At 43.7% G+C, this 20,000-nt stretch overlaps 1 protein-coding gene across 7 annotated transcripts in view; it reads right to left on the bottom strand.

Moving 5' to 3' along the window:
* LOC106592269 (voltage-dependent calcium channel subunit alpha-2/delta-4) overlaps window positions 1-20,000 on the bottom strand; it is a 241,091-nt gene that overhangs the window by 162,497 nt on the left and 58,594 nt on the right. For 5 of the 7 annotated variants that reach the window (XM_045722452.1, XM_045722455.1, XM_045722453.1 and 2 more), the window contains 9 exons: window positions 19,914-19,975; window positions 19,726-19,793; window positions 19,171-19,216; window positions 18,790-18,887; window positions 18,583-18,676; window positions 13,797-13,889; window positions 10,806-10,823; window positions 9,802-9,929; window positions 4,257-4,331 (listed from right to left, as the gene is read on the bottom strand). In XM_045722452.1, the coding sequence (XP_045578408.1) occupies window positions 4,257-4,331; window positions 9,802-9,929; window positions 10,806-10,823; window positions 13,797-13,889; window positions 18,583-18,676; window positions 18,790-18,887; window positions 19,171-19,216; window positions 19,726-19,793; window positions 19,914-19,975 (682 nt within the window). The remainder of the gene's footprint in view (window positions 1-4,256; window positions 4,332-9,801; window positions 9,930-10,805; window positions 10,824-13,796; window positions 13,890-18,582; window positions 18,677-18,789; window positions 18,888-19,170; window positions 19,217-19,725; window positions 19,794-19,913; window positions 19,976-20,000) is intronic. The other 2 variants (XM_045722456.1, XM_045722454.1) reach the window with 1 other exon arrangement.

Below are 20,000 nucleotides of genomic sequence, written 5' to 3'. Positions count from 1 at the left end.
AAAGTCCTCATAAGCATTCATAAAGTCCTCATTAGCATTCATAAAGTCCTCATAAGCATTCATAAAGTCCTCAAACATTCATAAAGTCCTCAAACATTCATAAAGTCCTTATAAGAATAAAGTCCTATAAGCATTCATAAAGTCCTCATAAACATTCATAAAGTCCTCATAAACATTCATAAAGTCCTCATAAACATTCATAAAGTCCTCATAAACATTCATAAAGTCCTCATAAACATAAGCATCCATGAGTCTTCATAAGCCCCAAGCATACACAGTGTCCACAAGATTTATGGCAGCACTGCAAAACGGACCCGTTGGATTTCAGTAGCCAACACTAGTCACAGACCTCGAGGAGCATACTGCATAAACCCAGTAAACCCTATCCTAAAGATACATACTGTATAAACCCAGTAAACCCTATCCTAAAGATACATACTGTATAAACCCAGTAAACCCTATCCTAAAGATACATACTGTATAAACCCAGTAAACCCTATCCTAAAGATACATACTGTATAAACCCAGTAAACCCTATCCTAAAGATACATACTGTATTAACCCAGTAAACCCTATCCTAAAGATACATACTGTATAAACCCAGTAAACCCTATCCTAAAGATACATACTGTATAAACCCAGTAAACCCTATCCTAAAGATACATACTGTATAAACCCAGTAAACCCTATCCTAAAGATACATACTGTATTAACCCAGTAAACCCTATCCTAAAGATACATACTGTATAAACCCAGTAAACCCTATCCTAAAGATACATACTGTATAAACCCAGTAAACCCTATCCTAAAGATACATACTGCATTAACCCAGTAAACCCTATCCTAAAGATACATACTGTATTAACCCAGTAAACCCTATCCTAAAGATACATACTGCATAAACCCAGTAAACCCTATCCTAAAGATACATACTGCATAAACCCAGTAAACCCTATCCTAAAGATACATACTGCATTAACCCAGTAAACCCTATCCTAAATATACATACTGCATAAACCCAGTAAACCCTATCCTAAATATACATACTGTATAAACCCAGTAAACCCTATCCTAAAGATACATACTGCATAAACCCAGTAAACCCTATCCTAAAGATACATACTGCATTAACCCAGTAAACCCTATCCTAAAGATACATACTGTATTAACCCAGTAAACCCTATCCTAAAGATACATACTGCATAAACCCAGTAAACCCTATCCTAAAGATACATACTGCATAAACCCAGTAAACCCTATCCTAAATATACATACTGCATAAATAGTCTTCCTTTAACCAGTCCTCTTCTGAGTTCTGTGAATTCACAAAGAACAGTCATATAGCAAGCACACACACACACACACACACACACCCTTGCATATTTGATTCCTTCTCTTGTTGGTGAGGCCATGCATTCTCTGCTTCACATGCTGAGCCCGTGATGGGGGGAACAGAACAGCACAGTGGTCATAAAACATTCACAACACACACTTCCTTCCTGTGTGTGCGATATGTGCCCAGTAGCTGTGTTTCTGCAGTGAGAGCAACCCCTGGGTAGACTAGTTACCTAGCTACACCATCCAAACACTTGAGAACGACACACACACACACACACACACACACACACACACACACACACACACACACACACACACACACACACACACACACACTGTAAGTAGTATCCTCACCTGCAGCTTGGCTGGGTGTTAAGGTTAGAACACTGATTAGAGAAGTCATCAACAGGAACCTATTCACCAATCAACATGCTGAGCTGAAAACCATGTGAGCAGGGTGGATGTGAGGGGTTTAGTTTGGGGGTACAGGGGAATGTGAGCAGGGTGGATGTGAGGGTTTAGTTTGGGGGTACAGGGGAATGTGAGCAGGGTGGATGTGAGGGTTTAGTTTGGGGGTACAGGGGAATGTGATCAGGGTTGATGTGAGGGGTTTAGTTTGGGGGTTTAGGGGAATGTGAGCAGGGTGGATGTGAGGGGTTTAGTTTGGGGGTACAGGGGAATGTGATCAGGGTTGATGTGAGGGGTTTAGTTTGGGGGTTCAGGGGAATGTGAACAAGGTGGATGTGAGGGGTTTAGTTTGGGGGTACAGGGGAATGTGAGCAGGGTTGATGTGAGGGGTTTAGTTTGGGGGTTTAGGGGAATGTGAGCAGGGTGGATGTGTGGGGTTTAGTTTGGGGGTTCAGGGGAATGTGAGCAGGGTGGATGTGAGGGGTTTAGTTTGGGGGTTTAGGGGAATGTGAGCAGGGTTGATGTGAGGGGTTTAGTTTGGGGGTTTAGGGGAATGTGAGCAGGGTGGATGTGAGGGTTTAGTTTGGGGGTTTAGGGGAATGTGAGCAGGGTGGATGTGAGGGGTTTAGTTTGGGGGTAAAGGGGAATGTGAGCAGGGTGGATGTGAGTGGTTTAGTTTGGGGGTTCAGGGGAATGTGAGCAGGGTGGATGTGAGGGTTTAGTTTGGGGGTACAGGGGAATGTGAGCAGGGTGGATGTGAGGGTTTAGTTTGGGGGTACAGGGGAATGTGATCAGGGTTGATGTGAGGGGTTTAGTTTGGGGGTTTAGGGGAATGTGAGCAGGGTGGATGTGAGGGGTTTAGTTTGGGGGTACAGGGGAATGTGATCAGGGTTGATGTGAGGGGTTTAGTTTGGGGGTTCAGGGGAATGTGAACAAGGTGGATGTGAGGGGTTTAGTTTGGGGGTACAGGGGAATGTGAGCAGGGTTGATGTGAGGGGTTTAGTTTGGGGGTTTAGGGGAATGTGAGCAGGGTGGATGTGAGGGGTTTAGTTTGGGGGTTCAGGGGAATGTGAGCAGGGTGGATGTGAGGGGTTTAGTTTGGGGGTTCAGGGGAATGTGAGCAGGGTGGATGTGAGGGGTTTAGTTTGGGGGTTTAGGGAATGTGAGCAGGGTGGATGTGAGGGGTTTAGTTTGGGGGTTTAGGGGAATGTTAGCAGGGTTGATGTGAGGGGTTTAGTTTGGGGGTTTAGGGGAATGTGAGCAGGGTGGATGTGAGGGTTTAGTTTGGGGGTTTAGGGGAATGTGAGCAGGGTGGATGTGAGGGGTTTAGTTTGGGGGTTTAGGGGAATGTGAGCAGGGTGGATGTGAGAGGTTTAGTTTGGGGGTTCAGGGGAATGTGAGCAGGGTGGATGTGAGGGTTTAGTTTGGGGGTTCAGGGGGACATGATTGGAGAGAATGTGGATAAGTGATGTGTGTGTGACAGATGGACACACACTCAGGATGCAGTTCACAAGGGAGGAGCTGATCTCAGATCATTATGACCGATGAGAGTGTCAGTTACCACAGCATGGCCAAGGACTCTCTGTCTCTCACTCACACACACAGTCTCAGTGCCATTCCTAATGCAGTCTATCATGACTGTTCCATGGAGTGGTTTCTCTCCTCAACCAGGCACCAGGCCTTTAGGAGAACATCACAACCCTCCTGCCTCTAACAGACAACCACAGGGCTGTCCTCTAGTCTGGCCCTGTGACAAAGCAATACCTCAACTCCTACAGCAGAGAGCTCAGAGTCATATTAATGATAACATTTAGTAAAGAGACACTACTCAGAGAGTCATATTAATGACAACATTTAGTAGTAGACACTACTCAGAGAGTCATATTAATGATAACATTTAGTAGTAGACACTACTCAGAGAGTCATATTAATGACAACATTTAGTAGTAGACACTACTCAGAGAGTCATATTAATGACAACATTTAGTAGTAGACACTACTCAGAGAGTCATATTAATGACAACATTTAGTAGTAGACACTACTCAGAGAGTCATATTAATGACAACATTTAGTAGAGAGATACTACTCAGAGAGTCATATTAATGACAACATTTAGTAAAGAGACACTACTCAGAGAGTCATATTAATGACAACATTTAGTAGTAGACACTACTCAGAGAGTCATATTAATGACAACATTTAGTAAAGAGACACTACTCAGAGAGTCATATTAAAAAGCATATTAAAAAGTCTCCGTCCATAGATGGTCCTATCCACAACCACAACAGCCAGCATGAATGGTTGTCAATCATTGCCCAACAGATACCAAAGCAGCTTGAAAGGAGTAAAGAAAGAAAGAAAGAAAGAAAGAAAGAAAGAAAGAAAGAAAGAAAGAAAGAAAGAAAGAAAGAAAGAAAGAAACGAGAGAGACAGAGAGCGAGACAGCGATAGAGCGAGACAGCGAGACAGTGAGGGAGAGAGATGTAAAAGAGATGATGATTGTTCCTACCTCCAGCCACTGCAGTCTTCTTTCCCACGGTGACAGTCACAGCTGTGGTGGCGATCACCATCCTCCCTGACGCCTCTGATACAGAAATAGAGACAGCTTTTAGAACCCCAATACAGAGGTCCACAGGGTTTGTACATCGTGAACATGGGGACCAAAAGGGTGCAGAGTTTTGCTCTTGCCCAGCTGGCTGAATCAAATAATCAGTTAATCAAGGACTTGATAGCAGCGCTTTCGGATAGCGACAAAATCATTTGCTGAATGGAATATTTTTACTTGATTAGGTGTGAATATGATGTGTGGGTACTAAAACGTGCAGACCTTTGGGACCCCAGAACCACGTTAACAAACAGCATATCCAGACAGTCAAACCTATGTGTTATGTCTGAGGCCCTCCATCCACTATAGCAGGCTGGACTTAACACTAAATCATTAAAACAAGCAAATTACATTTGGCGACAGATCATTTATGAACTCTGCATAAATGCCACGTTAATGTCATGTAATTTAATGTAACATGGTATGTGACCCATGGCACCTTATTCCCTATGAGCCCTGGTCAACAGTAGTGCACTGTAAAGGGACTAGGATGTTATTTGGGATGCAACAATGGCAAAGCTCACTCATGCAATCTATCCATTCACTGTCAGGGAAACAACACTGTATTACTGTGCTACAAACAATGTGAGTACATCTAATTAGCCTCAATGAATGACTCTGTGACTGATGACTCATCGTGTGTGTGTGTGTGTGTGTGTGTGTGTGTGTGTGTGTGTGTGTGTGTGTGTGTGTGTGTGTGTGTGTGTGTGTGACCTATTCATTAGTATTCATCAGTGATATTGTTGTGAATAATGAAACTGAACCAAATAGCTCTGAGCCATCTATTTACAATCAATATTTACAATGTAAACTAAATGCTAGCGTGTTATATTTGTTTTGGAAGTGTGTGTGTGTGTGTGTGTGTGTGTGTGTGTGTGTGTGTGTGTGTGTGTGTGTGTGTGTGTGTGTGTGTGTGTGTGTGTGTGTGTGTGTGTGTGTGTGTGTGTGTGTGTGGATCAGTGGAGGCTGCAGAGGGGAGGACGGCTCATAATAATGGCTGGAACGGAGCGAATGGAATGGCATCAAACACCTGGAAACCATGGAAACCATTTGTTTGATGTATTTCATACCATTCCACTGGTTCTGCTCCAGGCATTACCACGAGCCAGTCCTCCCTAAATAAGGTGCCACCAACCCCCTGTGGTGTAGAGGTGCTGTATTGACTGTTTGTATTTGTAAATGAAGAGGGTGACATCATGTCTGGTTTCCCTGGTTACAAGGCTATGTCTGTCTGTCTGTCTGCCCATCTATCTGTCTGTCTGTCTGCCCATCTATCTGTCTGTCTGTCTGCCCATCTATCTGTCTGTGTGTCTGCCCATCTATCTGCCCGTCTGCCCGTCTGCCCGTCCGTCCGTCCGTCCGCCCGTCCGCCCGTCTGTCTAGACTCAGATATAGACTGGAACAGCTGAGTCCCCCTATACCCCTAATGACCTGATAGACTCAGATATAGACTGGAACAGCTGAGTCCCCCTATACCCCTAATGATCTGATATACTCAGATATAGACTGGAACAGCTGAGTCCCCCTATACCTCTAATGACCTGATAGACTCAGATATAGACTGGAACAGCTGAGTCCCCCTATACCTCTAATGATCTGATAGACTCAGATATAGACTGGAACAGCTGAGTCCCCCTATACCTCTAATGACCTGATAGACTCAGATATAGACTGGAACAGCTGAGTCCCCCTATACCTCTAATGACCTGATAGACTCAGATATAGACTGGAACAGCTGAGTCCCCCTATACCCCTAATGACCTGATAGACTCAGATATAGACTGGAACAGCTGAGTCCCCCTATACCTCTAATGACCTGATAGACTCAGATATAGACTGGAACAGCTGAGTCCCCCTATACCCCTAATGACCTGATAGACTCAGATATAGACTGGAACAGCTGAGTCCCCCTATACCTCTAATGATCTGATAGACTCAGATATAGACTGGAACAGCTGAGTCCCCCTATACCCCTAATGACCTGATAGACTCAGATATAGACTGGAACAGCTGAGTCCCACTATACCCCTAATGATCTGATAGACTCAGATATAGACTGGAACAGCTGAGTCCCACTATACCCCTAATGATCTGATAGACTCAGATATAGACTGGAACAGCTGAGTCCCCCTATACCCCTAATGACCTGATAGACTCAGATATAGACTGGAACAGCTGAGTCCCCCTATACCCCTAATGACCTGATAGACACAGCTATAGACACTGCTATTCTCCATTAAAACTGCTGTCAGTTAAACCTAGCAAGGCTATTGGGTTCAGCTGGGCCTGCTGCAGTGTGGAGTGCTGATCTGTAGATTTAGCTTAGCTGGACTTGTGCTGTGGGTCTGTCTGTCTGTCTGTCTGTCTGTCTGTCTGTCTGTCTGTCTGTCTGTCTGTCTGTCTGTCTGTCTGTCTGTCTGTCTGTCTGTCTGTCTGTCTGTCTGTCTGTCTGTCTGTCTGTCTGTCTGTTCGTTCGTCTGTCGTCTGTCGGTCTGTCTCGTCTGTCTGTCTGTCTGTCTGTCTGTGCCTGTACAGTATTGTGGGTCTGTCGTGTCTGTCTGTCTGTCTGTCTGTCTGTCTGTTCGTCTGTCTGTCTGTCTGTCTGTCTGTCTGTCTGTCTGTCTGTCTGTCTGTCTGTCTGTCTGTCTGTCTGTCTGTCTGTCTGTCTGTCTGTCTGGGGTTGTGTGTGTGTGTGTGTGTGTGTGTGTGTGTGTGTGTGTGTGTGTGTGTGTGTGTGTGTGTGTGTGTGTGTGAGTGTGTGTGTGTGTTGTTACCTGGGTAGAGTCTGAAGAAGCCAGTAGTCTGTCTGTCTACAACATGAAATGGTAAGTTCATACTCTAAGCGATGTACTTATAGACACATAATGAAATGTCCTTCATCTCCTCCTTGACTATCCATGCCCTCCCCCGCCCACATTCGTCATCCCATGGACGTCAGGAGAGAAAATGGAGAGCTATATTAATGACTTTACAACAAGACCAGGCAGTTCAGAGAGGGCTCATGCAGAGAGACAGAGAGAGACAGAGAGAGATGAATAGAGAGAGAGAAATAGAGAGACAGAGAGTAGGAGAGAGACAGAGAGAGACAGAGAGAGATGAATAGAGAGAGAGAAATAGAGAGACAGAGAGTAGGAGAGAGAGAGAGAGACAGAGAGGGAGCGTAGGAGAGAGATAGTGTTTGGGATCGAGACAGAGAGATGGAGAGAGAGAGAGAGACAGAGAGGGAGAGTAGGAGAGAGATAGTGTTTGGGATCGAGACAGAGAGATGGAGAGAGAGAGAGAGAGAGACAGAGAGGGAGAGTAGGAGAGAGATAGTGTTTGGGATCGAGACAGAGAGATGGAGAGAGGTAAAGATAGGTAGAAGCAGAGAGAGAGAGATAAAGGAGAAAGAGATGAGAGAAAGAGAAAGAAGGGACTGTGAAGCATGCTGGTAGGTGAGCCAGGTAGAGACAGGCTGTTTAATTGAAATACCCTCCTCGTCCTCAAGGTCATCCGGCCTGGAGGTGGCGCTATGGTCCTCCTCATAGTCCCTGAACACATCTGATGAGGACACCAGACCAGGAGCCTTTCAGAGGCCACCACATCACACAACTACACTGGGGGACATTATGGTCCCTGAACACATCTGATGAGGACACCAGACCAGGAGCCTTTCAGAGGCCTCACAGGGACATGGCAGAGACCACCACATTAAAGTACTTTAATAGAGTTGACTGTTTATCCCCTCATACCCTGGGTAATGTCCTACCAATATACTAAGTTCCCCAAACGACAGTTTTATAAGGAAGGATTTACATGTGCTGATCGTGATTAGGGCTGTGATGAGTTTTGGACGACGGTTATTGTTCAGCCAAATGAGTCACAGTTGTAATCTTTATTTTTGTTGTTGAAGATGCACATATTCTCCTCCTGACTGCGCGGGCTGCGGCTGGGGCGGCGTGGGATAAGCGTTATGACGGTTATTATTTACAGACGGGTTTCATCAATAATGTGCGGTTATACTCGGTTATACTGTAATAGTCGGTAACATGGTAATACGGTTATCGTTGGATTTCGGTAATACGGTTAGTATACGGTTAGTTTCCGGTAATACGGTTATACGGTAATAATCGGTTATCACGGTAATATGGTTAATCGGTTATGTAATGTCTGGTTATACTGCAACACGGTTATACTGTATACTATCGTTATACGGTAATATGGTAATACTGTAATACTGGTCGGTTGGTTATATGGTAATATAGTAATACGGTTATACGGTAATATGGTTATACAGTTAACCGGTTATACGGTAATACGGTAATACGGTAATTGTGCCAGCCCTAATCGTGACCACTATGTAAATGTCAAGATCTTTCAATAAGCTGTTTTACTTCCTGGAGTTGAGTGAAATGATTGTACAGTGAGCTGCTATGGATAAGAGACTGACATGTAGCTAGAGCCACTGGTCTACATTGGACAATACGCAGATACAGCCTTTCTGACTGTTGAGTTACCTATACATACACCCTGGATACATACACCCTGGATACATTCACCCTGGATACATACACCCTGGATACATACACCCTGGATACATACACCCTGGATACATACACCCTGGATACATACACCCTGGATACATACACCCTGGATACATACACCCTGGATACATACACCCTGGCGTTGCACCAGACAGAATAGATGTTAAATCTCCCTGTACTGTTGTGCTTTAGTCCCAGACAGTCTGTCTGTCTGTATTAGGTGGTTATTGTTCTGTTACAGGACAATCACAAACAAGAAAGCTATTGATCGTGTCTGGGTTTATAAAAATGGAAATTCACCAGAGCCACTAAGGTAGCTTGTGAGTAATGTTTAGAGAGTAAATATGCATCCCAAATGTTACCCTATTCCCTATGGTTCCCTGTGAACCCTGGACAAAAGTAGTGCACTACATAGGGAATAGGGTGCCACTCGGGACACAACCTAGATAAAGGGGCTTGCTGTCTGTCGCTGCTGGCGGTTGCTAGGCTGGGGGTTGCTATGGCGACTGTATCTGTGTGGGAGCAGAGAGAAAGTAGTCCCTACCTTTGGTGTTACTATTCAGTTTATTTAAACTCCACAAGGAGATTGTATTAGGTGGTTATTGTACTTTTACAAGACAATCACAAACATAAATAGCTATTGATCCTCTGTAGCTCAGTTGGTAGAGCATGGCGCTTTCATCATTCTGGATAAAAGTGTTTGCTTAATGGCATATATTGATCAACTGGCCAATTTTCCCTGGCGACAGAGTGGGAGAACAGAGAGAAAGTAGTCCCTACCTCTGAAAGTAGAAAGTAGTTCCTACTCCTGGTGTAACTGTTCGGTTGTTGTCCCAGACTCCATACGGGTATTATTAGGTGGTTATTGTACTGTTACAAGACAATCACAACAGTGTGTGGTGGAGCAGAGAGAAAGTAGTCCCTACCTCTGGTGTCCTCTTTGGGGATGTAGTACAGGAACTTGCCGGCGGGGTACTCTGCAGCGCGGCGATACCACACGGGGAAGTGGTCCATTGTAAAGATGTTCTCCTTGTCCGACGGAGACAGGAATTTCCTGTGAGGGGTCAGAATTGGGTGTAACACAGATACAATTATTACTTATTGATTTAAGTAATCAATAAAATATAAAAAACATTTATGAGCATTTCTAAACATCTATAAGCATTTAAAAGGCTTTTTATTGAAAGCTATCATAAAGTGTTGCCAAAATCTTGAAATCAATTGTAAAACAAGAAGCCAGTGCAGTGCAAGGAAGGCAGGCTGGGATCTACAGGATTATAATCTACTGTCTTGGTACTAGTTAAAATGATCTACAGGATTATAATCTACTGTCTTGGTACTAGTTAAAATGATCTACAGGATTATAATCTACTGTCTTGGTACTAGTTAAAATGATCTACAGGATTATAATCTACTGTCTTGGTACTAGTTAAAATTATCTACAGGATTATAATCTACTGTCTTGGTACTAGTTAAAATTATCTACAGGATTATAATCTACTGTTTTGGTACTAGTTAAAAGCTTTAACTAAACCAAAGTAGATCATTTTAAGATTGTTCTGTACATCAGTTGGGGTCTCTATACTGTAAGCTTCAATATGAGGACCTAAACCTGGCATGAAAGTGCATCATTGTAGCTGTGTGGGCTAATATAGTCAAAATGTTTGCCTTGGGGTAAATTGAGCCAATGGTTGAGCCAATGGCAAGTTGAGCAAATTGAAGGGTTTTCTTGCCGTGTTTAATGCAAGGCATTATCGCTAGGATAGGATCAACAGGATTATAATCTACTGTTTTGGTCCTAGTTAAAAGCTTTGCTTCTGCGTGTGATGAAATGCAGAAGCCAGTCCATTGAAGCTTGCTTTTTGCAACTAAAAGAAACCTTTAAGACCAAAATGAACCAAAATCAGGTCATTTTCTGTCATGTACTGACTTGGAGAAGACCTTTGGTCTGGAAACACAGGAGTTGGGAGGGTCACAGGTCACAAGAAGGGGTGTGGGGTACATGGTAAGATACAGAGAAGTTAGCCAGATTCAGAAAGCAACCATGTCAGAAGAACAATGTGCTGTTGAAGCAGTGTGTAGAGGGGAGAGTGGGGTAAATTGAGCCAAGGGGTAAATTGAGCCACCCTTGTTTCTAGTAAACAATGCACCACATTAATCATTTAACCAAATATTTAGGAAGAGGCCTTCATTTCATGGAGTCTGTGAAGGAAGAAACCACATGGAAAAAGGGGTAAGCAAGTTACAGTAGGTTAAAAAACGGATTTTCCCCAAGTCAAATGAAGGTGTTATGTTATACCGTAGGTTTCATAATGCTTGTATCTAAACTAAAGTAGATGTTAAGATTGTTCTATACATCAGTTGAGGTCTCTATAAGCTTCAATATGAGGACCTAAACCTAACATGAAAGTACATCATTATAGCTGTGTGGGCTAATATAGTCAAAATGTCTGCCTTGGGGTAAATTGAGCCAATGGCCATGAGGTAAATTGATCAAATGGAAGTGTTTTCCTCCCAGGCGTAATGCGAGGAACTATCTCTGGGATATGAGGTAACAACAGGGCCTGCCTATGTTAAAAGTGCTTAAAAATCACAAAGTGTTTGTTAGGTATTAAGCCTGTGTCAAAAGATGCTTAAAAAGACCAAAAAAAGAAATTGTGATGAATTGTGTTTAAGAAATAAAGATAAGACATGGTTTTAAAATGGTAGTGGTACTATTTCATTCAATAGAGAGATTTGTAGGCGGCTTAACTTACCCTGTCCTGCAGACAAGCTATGTTTTCAAAACTGTAATGTTTACATGAATTTTGATTATTTCCTGGGATACACAACATCCTGAAATATATGTAAATATATGTATCCTTATCAGAAAGAAAACTTTATTTCCTTTGACAGAGTGATGCTAAATGTAAAAAATGGCTCATCTTACCCCACGCTCCCCTACTGTATTGTACTACCTAGATGCCCTGACCAAAGGAGGCTGCTGAGGGGAGGAGGGCTCATAATAATGGAATGGCATCAAACACCTGGAAACCATGGAATTGATATATGTGATACCATTCCACTAATGTCGCTCCAGCCAGTAGCACAAGCCTGTCATCCCCAATTAAGGTGCCACCAACCTCCTGTGGACACGACAGTACCTTCATCACCCACTAGAGGGCCATGATAGTCCACTGGAGGATATTCTTGAAGGTAATATCTCCACAAAGGAAACAACACAAACACAACACAAACACGTCCCTCAGAACTAAGAGCAATAACCCAGCCATCCCTGTACACAATCGCTGTAAGAGGGACTCTCCATTTTGCAGAGTCGGCAAGTTTGTTTTCAAAACAAATTTCAAATCAAACGGTTGAGTCCCAAATGGCACTCTAATCCCTATATAATACACTACTACTAAACCAGAGTCCATAGGGCCTATATAATACACTACCTCTAAACCAGAGTCCATAGGGCCTATATAATACACTACCTCTAGACCAGAGTCCATAGGGCCTATATAATACACTACCTCTAAACCAGAGTCCATAGGGCCTATATAATACACTACCTCTAAACCAGAGTCCATAGGACCTATATAATACACTACCTCTAAACCAGAGTCCATAGGACCTATATAATACACTACCTCTAAACCAGAGTCCATAGGGCCTATATAATACACTACCTCTAAACCAGAGTCCATAGGGCCTATATAATACACTACCTCTAGACCAGAGTCCATAGGACCTATATAATACACTACCTCTAAACCAGAGTCCATAGGGCCTATATAATACACTACCTCTAAACCAGAGTCCATAGGGCCTATATAATACACTACCTCTAAACCAGAGTCCATAGGGCCTATATAATACACTACCTCTAGACCAGAGTCCATAGGGCCTATATAATACACTACCTCTAGACCAGAGTCCATAGGGCCTATATAATACCAGAGTCCATAGGGCCCGGTCAAAGTGCTGCCCATATGGAATAGGGACTCAGTCAGTCTCCAGGCTGATATCTTCAGATCCATCAAACACAGAGCCTCCTAATGGATCATGTAGACACACACCTGTTAAGGTCAACAAAGAGCTGCTGGCCCAAAACTCTCCCTCACAGAGGACAATTACACAATGAGTAACGGGAGCAATCAGATGACTGATAGCTAGTGAGATTATGTAGGGTGTTAGTCACTCTGAGCCAAAACCCTGCCTGGCAAGAGGGTACTGCCAGGGCAGTTAAGAGTCCTGAAGAGCCCTAACAAGAACAGTTACTGGAGAGATAAGAGTCTCTCTGAGAGTAGAGTAGACTACAGACAGACTAGTCAGTTTCTACAGACAGACTGAATAACAGAGTAAATCCCCTTTTGGCAAGTAGAGGTTTACAGCCATCCTGCTACAGTCATGGTATCTTCTGACTGTTATACTGTACAAAGGACTCACCCACCCACCCACCCGCTAACTCACCTACTCACCCACCCACCCACCCACCCACTCACCCACCCACCCACCCACTAACTCACCTACTCACCCACCCACCCACTAACTCACCCACACACCCACTAACTCACCCACTAACTCACCAACTCACCCACCCACTAACTCACCCACCAACCCACTAACTCACCAACTCACCCACCCACTAACTCACCCACCCACCCACTAACTCACCCACCCACCCACTAACTCACCCACCCACCAACTCACCCACTAACTCACCCACCCACCCACTAACTCACCCACCCACTAACTCACCCACTAACCCACCCACTCACCCACTGACTCACCCACTCACCCACCCACCCACCCACTAACCCACCCACTAACTCACCCACCGGATGTAATAAATGTAGCCACTTATATACAGCAGAGACAACCCAGTAAAACAACAGATGATAAGCCAATGTGTTTCAGTACTGTAGGTCTGACTTACTTGGCAACACGTTTCTCAATGCCCACATATCTGCTGACCCTCATCAGACCAGACCGGGTCCCCAGGAACGCTGTCTCCACCCCCTCGTCCATACTGAACACACAGAGGAGAGACGAGGAGGGGCAATAACACAACAGCTGAAAATCAGCCATCTAATCAAATCTAAACAATGACGTAGAACATTTATCAACAGATAATACATATGGGATATAATGGCAGCATGGTATGTTACAGCACTGTTACCAACCCAGATGGGTTGAAGATCATGTCTGTCTGGTAGGCCTCTCCATGGGGGATGTGACCACAGAGTGTGGTGGTAGTGTGCAAGTGTAGTGTAGTAATGTAGTGGTTTAGTGTAGTAGTGTAGTAGTGTAGTGGTGTAGTAGTGTAATAGTGTAGTAGTGTAGTAGTGTAGTGGTTTAGTGTAGTAGTGTAGTGGTTTAGTGTAGTAGTGTAGTGGTTTAGTGTAGTAGTGAAGTGGTTTAGTGTGGTAGTGTAGTAGTGTAGTAGTGTAGTAGTGTGGTAGTGTAGTGGTGTAGTGGTGTAATAGTGTAGTAGTGTAGTAGTGTAGTGGTTTAGTGTAGTAGTGTAGTGGTTTAGTGTAGTAGTGTAGTGGTTTAGTGTAGTAGTGAAGTGGTTTAGTGTGGTAGTGTAGTAGTGTAGTAGTTTAGTGTGATAGTGTAGTGGTGTAGTAGTGTAATAGTGTAGTAGTGTAGTAGTGTAGTGGTGTAGTAGTGTGGTAGTGTAGTAGTGTAGTAGTGTAGTGGTGAAGTAGTGTAGTAGTGTAGTAGTGTGGTAGTGTAGTAGTATAGTAGTGTAGTGGTGTAGTAGTGTAGTAGTGTAGTAGTGTAGTAGTGTAGTGGTGTAGTAGTGTGGTAGTGTAGTAGTGTAGTAGTGCAGTGGTGAAGTAGTGTAGTAGTGTAGTAGTGTGGTAGTGTAGTAGTGTAGTAGTGTAGTGGTGAAGTAGTGTAGTAGTGTAGTAGTGTGGTAGTGTAGTAGTGTAGTAGTGTGGTAGTGTAGTAGCGTGGTAGTGTAGTAGTGTAGTAGTGTGGTAGTGTAGTAGCGTGGTAGTGTGGTAGTGTAGTACTGTAGTAGTGTGGTAGTGTAGTAGCGTGGTAGTGTGGTAGTGTAGTAGCGTGGTAGTGTGGTAGTGTAGTAGTGTGGTAGTGTAGTAGTGTAGTAGTGTGGTAGTGTAGTAGTGTGGTAGTGTAGTAGTGTGGTAGTGTAGTAGTGTACTAGTGTGGTAGTGTAGTAGCGTGGTAGTGTAGTAGTGTAGTAGTGTGGTAGTGTAGTAGCGTGGTAGTGTAGTAGTGTAGTAGTGTGGTAGTGTAGTAGCGTGGTAGTGTGGTAGTGTGGTAGTGTAGTAGTGTGGTAGTGTGGTAGTGTAGTAGTGTGGTAGTGTGGTAGTGTGGTAGTGTAGTAGTGTAGTAGTGTGGTAGTGTAGTAGTGTGGTAGTGTAGTAGTGTGGTAGTGTAGTAGTGTGGTAGTGTAGTAGTGTAGTAGCGTGGTAGTGTAGTAGCGTGGTAGTGTGGTAGTGTAGTAGTGTAGTAGTGTAGTAGTGTGGTAGTGTAGTAGTGTGGTAGTGTGGTAGTGTAGTAGTGTGGTAGTGTAGTAGTGTAGTAGTGTGGTAGTGTGGTAGTGTAGTAGTGTGGTAGTGTGGTAGTGTAGTAGTGTAGTAGTGTGGTAGTGTAGTAGCGTGGTAGTGTAGTAGCGTGGTAGTGTAGTAGTGTGGTAGTGTAGTAGTGTAGTAGTGTGGTAGTGTAGTAGTGTAGTAGTGTGGTAGTGTAGTAGCATGGTAGTGTAGTAGTGTAGTAGTGTAGTGGTGTAGTAGTGTGGTAGTGTAGTAGTGTAGTAGTGCAGTGGTGAAGTAGTGTAGTAGTGTAGTAGTGTGGTAGTGTAGTAGTGTAGTAGTGTAGTGGTGAAGTAGTGTAGTAGTGTAGTAGTGTGGTAGTGTAGTAGTGTAGTAGTGTGGTAGTGTAGTAGCGTGGTAGTGTAGTAGTGTAGTAGTGTGGTAGTGTAGTAGCGTGGTAGTGTGGTAGTGTAGTACTGTAGTAGTGTGGTAGTGTAGTAGCGTGGTAGTGTGGTAGTGTAGTAGCGTGGTAGTGTGGTAGTGTAGTAGTGTGGTAGTGTAGTAGTGTAGTAGTGTGGTAGTGTAGTAGTGTGGTAGTGTAGTAGTGTGGTAGTGTAGTAGTGTACTAGTGTGGTAGTGTAGTAGCGTGGTAGTGTAGTAGTGTAGTAGTGTGGTAGTGTAGTAGCGTGGTAGTGTAGTAGTGTAGTAGTGTGGTAGTGTAGTAGCGTGGTAGTGTGGTAGTGTTCTAGTGTAGTAGTGTGGTAGTGTAGTAGTGTGGTAGTGTAGTAGTGTAGTAGTGTGGTAGTGTAGTAGTGTGGTAGTGTAGTAGTGTAGTAGTGGGGTGGTGTAGTAGCATGGTAGTGTAGTAGTGTAGTAGTGTGGTAGTGTAGTAGCGTGGTAGTGTAGTAGCGTGGTAGTGTAGTAGTGTGGTAGTGTGGTAGTGTAGTAGTGTAGTAGTGTGGTAGTGTAGTAGTGTAGTAGTGTGGTAGTGTAGTAGCATGGTAGTGTAGTAGTGTAGTAGTGTGGCAGTGTAGTAGTGTAGTAGTGTGGTAGTGTAGTAGTGTAGTAGTGTGGTAGTGTAGTAGCTTGGTAGTGTAGTAGTGTAGTAGTGTGGTAGTGTAGTAGTGTAGTAGTGTGGTAGTGTAGTAGCGTGGTAGTGTAGTAGTGTGGTAGTGTAGTAGTGTGGTAGTGTGGTAGTGTAGTGTAGTAGTGTGGTAGTGTATTAGTGTTCTAGTGTGGTAGTGTAGTGTAGTAGTGTGGTAGTGTGGTAGTGTAGTAGTGTAGTAGTGTGGTAGTGTAGTAGTGTGGTAGTGTAGTAGTGTAGTAGTGTAGTAGTGTAGTAGTGTAGTAGTGTGGTAGTGTAGTAGTGTGGTAGTGTAGTAGTGTGGTAGTGTAGTAGCGTGGTAGTGTAGTAGTGTAGTAGTGTGGTAGTGTAGTAGTGTAGTAGTGTAGTAGTGTGGTAGTGTAGTAGTGTAGTAGTGTAGTAGTGTGGTAGTGTGGTAGCGTGGTAGTGTGGTAGTGTAGTAGTGTGGTAGTGTAGTAGTGTAGTAGTGTGGTAGTGTAGTAGTGTAGTAGTGTGGTAGTGTGGTAGTGTAGTAGTGTAGTAGTGTAGTAGTGTGGTAGTGTAGTAGTGTAGTAGTGTGGTAGTGTAGTAGCGTGGTAGTGTAGTAGTGTGGTAGTGGGGTGGTGTAGTAGCGTGGTAGTGTAGTAGTGTAGTAGTGTGGTAGTGTAGTGTAGTAGTGTGGTAGTGTAGTGTGGTAGTGTGGTAGTGTTGTAGTGTAGTTGTTTGGTAGTGTAGTAGCGTGGTAGTGTGGTAGTGTAGTAGTGTAGTAGTGTGGTAGTGTAGTAGTGTAGTAGTGTGGTAGTGTAGTAGTATAGTAGTGTAGTGGTGTAGTAGTGTGGTAGTGTAGTAGTGTGGTGGTTTAGTGTTCAAGTGTGGTAGTGTAGTAATGTAGTAGTGTAGTAGTGTGGGAGTGTGGTAGTGTGGTAGTGTAGTAGTGTAGTAGTGTGGTAGTGTAGTAATGTAGTAGTGTAGTAGTGTGGTAGTGTAGTAGTGTGGTAGTGTAGTAGTGTGGTAGTGTAGTAGTGTGGTAGTGTGGTAGTGTTCTAGTGCGGTAGTGTAGTAGTGTAGTAGTGTAGTAGTGTGGGAGTGTCGTAGTGTGGTAGTGTAGTAGTGTAGTAATGTAGTAGTGTAGTAGTGTGGGAGTGTAGTAGTGTGGTAGTGTAGTAGTGTAGTAGTGTAGTAGTGTGGTAGTGTAGTAGTGTAGTAGTGTAGTAGTGTGGTAGTGTAGTAGCGTGGTAGTGTAGTAGTGTAGTAGTGTGGTAGTGTAGTAGCGTGGTAGTGTAGTAGTGTGGTAGTGTAGTAGTGTGGTAGTGTGGTAGTGGGGTGGTGTAGTAGCGTGGTAGTGTAGTAGTGTAGTAGTGTAGTAGTGTGGTAGTGGGGTGGTGTAGTAGCGTGGTAGTGTAGTAGTGTAGTAGTGTGGTAGTGTAGTAGTGTGGTAGTGTGGTAGTGTAGTAGTGTAGTAGTATATTAGTGTAGTAGTGTAGTAGTGTAGTAGTGTGGTAGTGTGGTGGTGTAGTAGCGTGGTAGTGTAGTAGTGTAGTAGTATATTAGTGTAGTAGTGTAGTAGTGTAGTAGTGTGGTAGTGGGGTGGTGTAGTAGCGTGGTAGTGTAGTAGTGTAGTAGTATATTAGTGTAGTAGTGTGGTAGTGTTGTAGTGTAGTAGTTTGGTAGTGTAGTAGTGCAGTAGCGTGGTAGTGTAGTAGTGTAGTAGTGTAGTAGTGTGGTAGTGTGGTAGTGTAGTAGTGTGGTAGTGTAGTAGTGTTGTAGTGTTGTAGTGTAGTAGTGTGGTAGTGTAGTAGTGTAGTAGTGTTGTAGTGTAGTAGTGTTGTAGTGTAGTAGTGTAGTAGTGTTGTAGTGTGGTAGTGTAGTAGTGTAGTAGTGTAGTAGTGTGGTGGTTTAGTGTTCAAGTGTGGTAGTGTAGTAATGTAGTAGTGTAGTAGTGTGGGAGTGTGGTAGTGTAGTAGTGTAGTAGTGTGGTAGTGTAGTAGTGCAGTAGCGTGGTAGTGTAGTAGTGTTGTAGTGTAGTAGTGTGGTAGTGTAGTAGTGCAGTAGTGTAGTAGTGTAGTAGTGTTGTAGTGTAGTAGTGTGGTAGTGTAGTAGTGTAGTAGTGTTGTAGTGTAGTAGCGTGGTAGTGTAGTATCCATGGTAATTACCCAGATGGGTTGAGCATCAATGCTGTCCAGTAAGCCTCCATGGGGGCTGTGACCACAGCATCAAACAGAGTCTGTCTCAACAGTTCCTCATCACCTATAGACCATGAATGAGATTCCTGTTAAAGGTCAATCTAAGGCTCTTTTTGAAATAGCGTATTACTATTTGAATGTACTGTGGGTTAAGTGTGATGTATGTGGAAAGCTCACACTCCAGATCAGGTTCCTTCCCAGTGAGGTATCGAAACACAGCCTGGAGCTGGGTCAGCTTGCGGTGGTGAGGGTCAATGTCTGTCTCACAGTAGGTCCTGTACACACACACACACACACACCACACCAACACACCCACACACACACACACACACACACACACACACACACACACACACACACACACACACACACACACACACACACACACACACACACACACACACACACACACACACACACACACACACACACAAACACACACAAACACACACAAACACACACACACACACACACATCAGTAATAGTGTACCAGTCAGGTTGTATAGCTAGCTGGTGAGTGAAAGAATAGGGAGAGAAACTGATTCGTCAAACACTCACCACTCATTTGCGATGGACACATCTGGCTGCATCAGGTCATTGAGACCTGTGGATGAAAACAAGCTTTAACACCATGGTTTAGTAGTTATACTGCAGAGGCCTGTGGATGAAAACAAGTTATAACACCTGGTTTAGTAGTTATACTGCAGAGGCCTGTGGATGAAAACAAGCTTTAACACCATGGTTTAGTAGTTATACTGCAGAGGCCTGTGGATGAAAACAAGTTATAACACCTGGTTTAGTAGTTATACTGCAGAGGCCTGTGGATGAAAACAAGTTATAACACCTGGTTTAGTAGTTATACTGCAGAGACCTGTGGATAAAAACAAGCTTTAACACCATGGTTTAGTAGTTATACTGCAGAGACCTGTGGATGAAAACAAGTTATAACACCTGGTTTAGTAGTTATACTGCAGAGGCCTGTGGATGAAAACAAGTTATAACACCTGGTTTAGTAGTTATATTGCAGAGGCCTGTGGATGAAAACAAGTTATATCACCATGGTTTAGTAGTTATACTGCAGTGTTTGTTGTTCAGGTAAGACAGACGACTTACCTTCCTTTACAGACACGTTCCCCATGAAGATGTATTCACCGTGCCCTCTGGTCAGCACCATGCCAAGACTGTAGAAACACACTCATTACACGTTTCCACGCTTTCTATTGTTTTTGCCACATTATAACTGTTTATGACACGTCTGTATAGAAGAAGAATGTTACTTTGTCTATGCTGATTGAACCAACCTGAACGGTGTCTCGTTGATGGTTGTGTAGAAGTAGTCATTCTTCAGAAACATGACTCTTCTCTGGTAGGAGAATAAACAGCTCTTA

The sequence above is a fragment of the Salmo salar genome, chromosome ssa07 (genome assembly GCF_905237065.1).
Source record: "Salmo salar chromosome ssa07, Ssal_v3.1, whole genome shotgun sequence".
In the NCBI taxonomy this organism is placed as follows: domain Eukaryota; kingdom Metazoa; phylum Chordata; class Actinopteri; order Salmoniformes; family Salmonidae; genus Salmo; species Salmo salar.
Note: the sequence above shows the minus strand (reverse complement) of the source record. Positions and strands in the feature narration are given on the sequence as shown.